General features: G+C 52.5%; 1 protein-coding gene across 1 annotated transcript; it reads left to right on the top strand.

Annotated features, from left to right (window-relative positions):
• The first annotated feature begins 4,590 nt into the window (after nucleotides 1–4,590).
• On the top strand, nucleotides 4,591–5,731 carry LOC136536707 (uncharacterized). Its single transcript, XM_066528911.1, has 3 exons — nucleotides 4,591–5,018; nucleotides 5,101–5,617; nucleotides 5,687–5,731. Exons 1-3 carry the CDS (start codon nucleotides 4,894–4,896, stop codon nucleotides 5,729–5,731), a joined length of 687 nt encoding a protein of 228 aa, XP_066385008.1. The 5' UTR covers nucleotides 4,591–4,893.
• The last annotated feature ends 961 nt before the right edge of the window (nucleotides 5,732–6,692 follow it).

The following is a 6,692-nucleotide window of genomic DNA, read 5'->3' as shown; positions in this document are numbered from 1 at the left end:
TGGCCTCAACTAGACCGGTGCATCCGGTCAGTGGAAGCGGTGAAGACATTGGCATCGGTCTTTGATCGGACGCTGGGTGACTTCATGATCGGACGCTGGGTGGGTGCGTCCGGTCCTGCTGATGTGGCAATGCACAGAGGAGATTGTGTGTGACCGGACGCTAGGTGAGTTCGGTCAGGCTTGATCATATGTGTCCAATTGCGAGTGGAGGCTTACTGGAAATGACCAGACGCTGGGGTCCTGCATCCGGTCATGATAAAACTGATGCGTCCGGTCGCAGTTGGAACCTTACTGGAAGTGATCGGACGCTGGGGTCCTGCATCCGGTCATGGCACTGTGCTGCATCCGGTCATCACTTGACTGTTGGGATCAGGCGCTTAGTATTTGAAGAGAGGAATGACGTGGTAGCCATCCATTGATCGGACGCGGGTAGGGTGCATCCAGTCGATATGACCGGAGCATCCGGTCACCCTGTGTTGTGCCCAGTGAAAGGGTACAATGGCTCTATTTCATGGGGGGCTTCTATTTAAGCCCCATGGCCGGCTCTAGCTCACTCTCTTGGCCATTTGCATTGACATAGCAACCTTGTGAGCTTAGCCAAAGCCCTCCCACTCATCTCTATCATTGATTCATCATCTTTGTGAGATTGAGAGTGAATCCAATTGCATTCCTTGAGTGTTTGCATCTAGAGGCACTTGGTTTTCATGTTTCGCTGCTGGATTCGCTTGTTAGTCTTGGTGGTTGCCGCCACCTAGATGGCTTGGAGCAACAAGGATCGTCGAGCGAAGGTTGGTGATTGTCTCTGGCTCCAATCGTGGTGTTTGTGAGGGGTTCTTGACCTTTCCCCGGCAGAGAGCCAAAAGGTACTCTAGTGGATTGCTCGTGGCTTGTGTGATCCTCATCTTTGTTGGTTGTGTGGCACCCTATTGATGGTTTGGCGTGTGATGCCAATTAGCGCGTGAACCTCCAAGTCAGTGAATCGCCACAACGAGGACTAGCTTGCCGGCAAGCAAGTGAACCTCGGTAAAAAATCATTGTGTCATCATTTGATTCCGAGGTGATTGGTCTTCATTGACATTCATTCTTGTGATTGATTGGCTCCTTCCTCGACATGACGGTATAACCATCTTGCTCACTCTCTCTACATTACCACAAATTAGTTGTCAAGCTCTTTAGTGTAGCTAGTTGTGAGAGCTTGTTAGTTTGGTTAGTGTGGCTCTTTGGTTAGCATTTGAGAGCGCACTAACTTAGTGTAGTGACATAGCTATTGTGTGGATAGAAACTATATAAACTAGAATTGTGGTAGGTGGCTTGCAATTTTAGTAGGCTAGCGCAACACTAGCTTCGCCTCATAATTGTCTAACCGGTTTCCTAAGTGTTGTTGTAGAAATTTTTAATAGGCTATTCACCCCCTCTAGCCATTAAGACCTTTCAGGCGGCCGCCTCTCCCTCTTCCTCACTCTCTCCTTCCCTCCCCGTCTTGCGCTATCACCGACGGCGCCCCCAGGCATAGCCTTCAGCTAGGGCTGCTGGGGCCTCTCCATCCCCATGGCGAGCTTGAACCCTAGGTTTGGCGGTCGCCGTACCATGGGGCCTATTCGCTGCGGCCTTGCTCAGCTCGCGGCGGAGGTGGGGTCCGTGTCGACGAAATATGGTCGGCAGTCTACCTAGGGGTATGCCCAAGGTAGTAGATTATCGGCAGACAGATGCGCAAGCCCCAAACAAGACGGTGACGCAAGACAGACACGAGGTTTTATCCAGGTTCGGCCGCCAAGAAGGCGTAATACCTACGTCCTGCGTCTGATTTGTATTGCTGTATGTCAATGAGAGATATTTTTTAGAGGGGTCCCCTGCCCGCCTTATATAGTCCGAGGGGCAGGGTTACAGATCTGGAAACTAATCCTAGTCAGTTACAATTGCCATATCTGGCCGGATAAGGATTCCTATTCTAACCGACCAGGATCCTGCTTGGTTGCCAAATCCGTCTTGATTCCTTGTGCGGGACTCCGATCAGGTTAACTGGGCCGCACGTCATCTTTCAGGTGGACTGAACCCATCGATCCGGGCCAGCCCAAGCTTAGCCGTAAGGGTATAGGGGTTAATACCCCCACAGCTAGTCCCCGAGCATCATGTATTATGCTGCGACACGCCTTTTGAACCTTCTCCGACAAGCGAGGCTTGAATTCTTGACGCCTCCGACCACCATCATCACCGGAGAAGTAGGTTGTCCGAAGAATGTATGGTGCTCTTAAGAAAAAAGAAAAAGATATCTGTCCCAGGAAGTGTGCCCACTTGTATTTCTGAAAAGAAATGTAAGTGCATCTTGAAGCGTAGCATCTTTGATCATCAGAAGCGTAGGGGTCGAAAAACAAACACATTCACCGCAAGGTGAAGTGTGCCCACTTAGTCCCCGAGCCTGGTAGTAGGTGACATAGGCACGTGGTGCCAGGGTCTAAAAAGAATTCCCAGTTATGTTGAGAACCCAATCGTCGTACAGGCGATACGAGATGCACCGGCAGGTGCATCGTACCGATGTAGTCCCCGAGCTTGCTGGAAGGCGAGGGATGAGCCTTGTAGCAAGGTCTAAAAGAAAAGTCTCTTAACTGTATGTGAGTACAAATCACATGTAGCCAACGAGAACCACTATTCTAGCAGTGGTCGGGGCAGTCCCCGAGCATACTAATAATCCTCATAATCATTCAAACACAGGGGTCAATTTAAACAAACACATTCACCGCAAGGTGAAGTGTGCCCACTTAGTCCCCGAGCTTGCTGGAAGGCAAAGTATGAGCCTTGTAGCAAGGTCTAAAGAAAAATCTCTTAACTGTATGTGAGTACAGATCACATGTAGCCAAGGAGAACCATTATGCAAGCAGTGGTCGGGGCAGTCCCCGAACACGGCCGTGGTCGGAGCGATCCCCGAGCACAAAAGTGGCCTGGGCAGCATCCAAGCACAGTAGTGGTCTTTGCTATCCCCGAGCACATTAGTGGTCTGGGCAGTCGCCGAGCACATTAGTGGTTTGGGCAGTCCCCGAGCACTTGAGTGGTCTGGGCAGTCCCCGAGCACTTTAGTGGTCAAGGCAAATCCACGATCACTTGCGCTGCTTGTACCATTATTTTGTGTACTTCTCTCTATTCTCTGCCAAGTCCAGTCTGACACGTCTGGTCAAAAAAGTAAATAGGTATAGTACGTCATTCTGTCTTCTCTTTCTTTTTTTTTTTTTTTGCAAACAGTCGGTTGACACCTGTATTGAGGTGTGTCAGTGTGGGCCCCCTTACACCATCAACGAAGAGGCGCGTACACTGTTAACGAAGGAGCGCGTTTATTGGCGCAGATTTCGAGGTTGTGTGAACAACCGTCTGCGGCGCGTGCGCACGACTCCCAATATTCTCGGGCGGACGAAACGACGGTGATCTTTGTTTTATATAATGCAGATCTGGTAAGTTACTCATACCATTCCCCATTGTCATCCGCCGCCGCAACCTTCTTCCTCCTCCTGCCGAACCCTATTCCCCAAAAATCATCACCAATCCCCTCGGTCTCCCGCATCCACCCACTTCGTAAGCACGAACTAATGGCGAAGAGAGACGCCCAGAAGAAAGGCGGGGTCATGGCGAAGGAATGGTGGAAGTCGCGGAGCAACGAGCAGACCATCGAGGACCTCGTCGCCATGGGAGTGCTCCACAACAAGGCACTTGCGGGATGGCGTGCACCGGAAGGAGAAAGCTTCCCCGATCCACAACCAGGTGAGATTGTGGTCTTTGAAGATTTCTTCAAAAGGGGTTTTGGGATTCCAGTGCACCCTTTTCTTCAGGGTCTCTGTCTATACTACGAGATTGGGATTTGCAATCTGCATCCCAACTCAATTCTTCTTGTCTCCACCTTCATCCATCTCTGCGAGGCTTATGGCGGCTTCCAGCCCCATTTCGACCTCTTTCGCCACCTATTCTGTCTTCGGAAGAAAGGGAGCGGTGGCTCGAAGATCGCCGGAGGCGTTTACCTGAACCTGCGCGACGGCATGAAGGCTCAATACCTGCACTGCCCCTGGAACACCTCGTTGGACGAGTGGTACAAGAAGTGGTTCTACATCCGTGAAGAGCCGAACACCATCACTCTGTGCGATGTGGGCTTGATTCCAGAGAAGAAAAGCAGCTGGTCGGAGAGGCCCGAGAACTTTGAGCAGATCGCCGAACTGCTCGGGATGATCCCGTGGGGAAGGCTTGATGGCCCGAGTGTTGTCGGCAACTTCATCAGCCGAAGAATTCAGCCTTGCCAGAAAAGGATTCACCCTGGCTTCGAGTACCAAGGAGGCGCTGATCCGACGAGGACCAGAAAGGAGCCGCTCGACAAGATGGAGATCAAGGCCAGGATTGGAGAGCTATTCAACCTGGCCGATCCCAATTATGTTGCACTGAACGCCATTGAACACGCCTTCAAGCTGGCTCGCCCTCCCCCAAAGGTAAATGACGCCTCCTTTTAACTGTAAAGTCATGTTGTATCAAGAAAATAACTGTCTTTTCCTTCATTTTGTGTCTCAGTATAATGGCCGTGACCGGGCTGGAGTGTTTGTGTCGCCTCCCCCCGGTGTAGAGTGGCCGCAAGCTACTGGGCCAACCGCCCAGACCAGCGCTAGGACCGACGGCGTTCACTGGGCGGTACTCGAGACCGTAGAGGACGCCTCGACCAGAGCCGCCGGCAAACGTCCGGCTGCCAGCAAACGTCGCCAAGCCATCATCTCCCAGTCGGACGACGAAGCGGAGGATGCGGACATCTTCCGGCTCGTCCCCCGAAAGAGGAGAAGGCAAGTGGGGTCGTCGGAGCAGGGTGGCTCCTCTGTGCCGGCAGTGGTCACAGCACCGACCACAGCAACACAGAGCACAGACGAAGAGAACATGCCGCATCATCCTCCGACGCCCGTACCGGAGGTTGAACAAGTCCCGGTGGAAACTGCCGAACAAGCAGAGCAGGGGCGGTCGAGGAGGCGTTCCTTCGCTACATCCTTCCGCAAGTCAAAACTGTAAGTATATATATTTTTGATGTAAGCTTTGCATTTTGCAGTGGATGCTATTGTCTTCTGAATTTGTCTCTGAATGTATTAGATCCGCGTCCACCGAAAGCCCCGACCAGCTAGCTGGGTGCAGAACGTCCTCTCCAAAAACGGCGGAACAAACTGCTCAGCAACCGGCCGTGGAGGAGCCCATGGCAGGGACTCTGCCTGGGGCTCAGCAGGCGGACGACCAGACGCCAGTCCCCGAGCAGAATACAAGTGCTCCGAGCACAAACCCTGATGAGGCGGATACCACAGCGTCACGGGAGCTGGATCTAGCCGAGGAGCAGCAGCCAGAAGTTGCCCAGAACAAGGGTGCCGACGCGACGGCTCGTGGGAAAGCCCTGGTGGTCGTGGAGTCTGCAAACTCCGGACCACCGCCGCCTCCCGAACTGGAGGCTGAAGAGGATGAAGTGGAAGAAGTCCTGGGCCGTCCCCAAGATAGACGACAACATGTATATGTGTCGCGCTATCGGAACGACGAATGGGTCATGCACGAGGAGATCCCAGAGGCCGAGGAAACCTTAAGAGTTGAACGAGCGGCCAAACGCCTGGTGACTGAAGTCCAGGTATATTTTGCTTTAGTCTTTAAACCTGTTTTGTAGTTGAACTATCTGACGTAGCTTGTCTGTATGCAGGACGTGATGAAAACTGCAAGGTACCGAAAAAGGTGCTTCGACTAGATAGAAGTAGTCATGAAGACCAATAAGGAGCTGACGGCTGAAGTGGAACGCCTACGGCGCCAACTTGAAGCCACCGACCAGGAGAGGACAAACCAAGAAGCACAGAACCAGAACCTGGTCGGCCAGCTCAAAAACACAGAGCAGGAGAAAACAGGTAAGTATTCACCGTATCATAGCAAGTGCAGGACTTGCGTTATTTTGTTCTTGACAGCAATAGCTGTGATGCAGGTTTAGAAGCTGAAGTGACCCGCCTCCAGGGGGAGAACGGCCGCACGCTTGCAGAATGTGGTCGCCTGAAGGAGGACAACGAGAAACTGGCACGCCGCCAGTTGGAACTCCAAGACCACACCAACAAAATGAAGGACGACCTGAAAAGTAAGCACTCCAGACCACCTTTCTCGTTCAATTGCCCACATTGCCTTGTCGTGTCATAATGTTTGATGTCTTGTACTGTTTTCAGTTTTGAAAGTCAATGCCAAGAGGCACCTTGAGGCCGTGATCAAGGAGCGCGACGACTGGAAAGCGCAATGCCTTAAGGCCGCCGAGGAGCGGGACACGTGGAGCAAGCGGTGCCAAGAAATGGCAACTGGCATTGTTCCCGTCCTCGACCTTATCGACCCGGCTCTCACAGAGGAAAAGCTAAGGACGCCTCAGCTCGGACTGGTCGAGAGATGCAAGGAAGCATGGGGATGGTTCCAAGACTTCGTGAAGGAGGCGGGTGAGTACACGGGTGCCCATGTGCTAAGCATGGTTCGTGCTCACTACCCCCTGATCGATCTCCAACGCTTGGAGGCTGGGTACCCGAAGGAGATAGACCCAGACCAGGCCGAAGAGCTTCGGACGACCCATCTGGACTTGTCGTCAAAGATAATTGGCGATATTAACCTGTGCGGAGGTGGGACAGCACCTGTGCAGGGTATGCCATCGACAAGCCAGCTGGAAATGCCATCAGCTACAAGCC

This window comes from Miscanthus floridulus, chromosome 2, assembly GCF_019320115.1.
Source record: "Miscanthus floridulus cultivar M001 chromosome 2, ASM1932011v1, whole genome shotgun sequence".
Lineage (NCBI taxonomy): Eukaryota > Viridiplantae > Streptophyta > Magnoliopsida > Poales > Poaceae > Miscanthus > Miscanthus floridulus.
The sequence above is the reverse complement of the archived record's forward strand: the minus strand, read 5'-3'. Positions and strand labels throughout refer to the sequence as shown.

Excerpts from the sequence above, each read along its gene's own strand:
- LOC136536707 (XM_066528911.1), top strand. The coding sequence starts at position 4,894 with ATGCCGCATCATCCTCCGACGCCCGTACCGGAGGTTGAACAAGTCCCG. Across the intron at positions 5,019-5,100 it reads TCCTTCCGCAAGTCAAAACT|ATCCGCGTCCACCGAAAGCC; the intron begins GTAAGTATATAT and ends TGAATGTATTAG. Across the intron at positions 5,618-5,686 it reads GCCTGGTGACTGAAGTCCAG|GACGTGATGAAAACTGCAAG; the intron begins GTATATTTTGCT and ends GTCTGTATGCAG.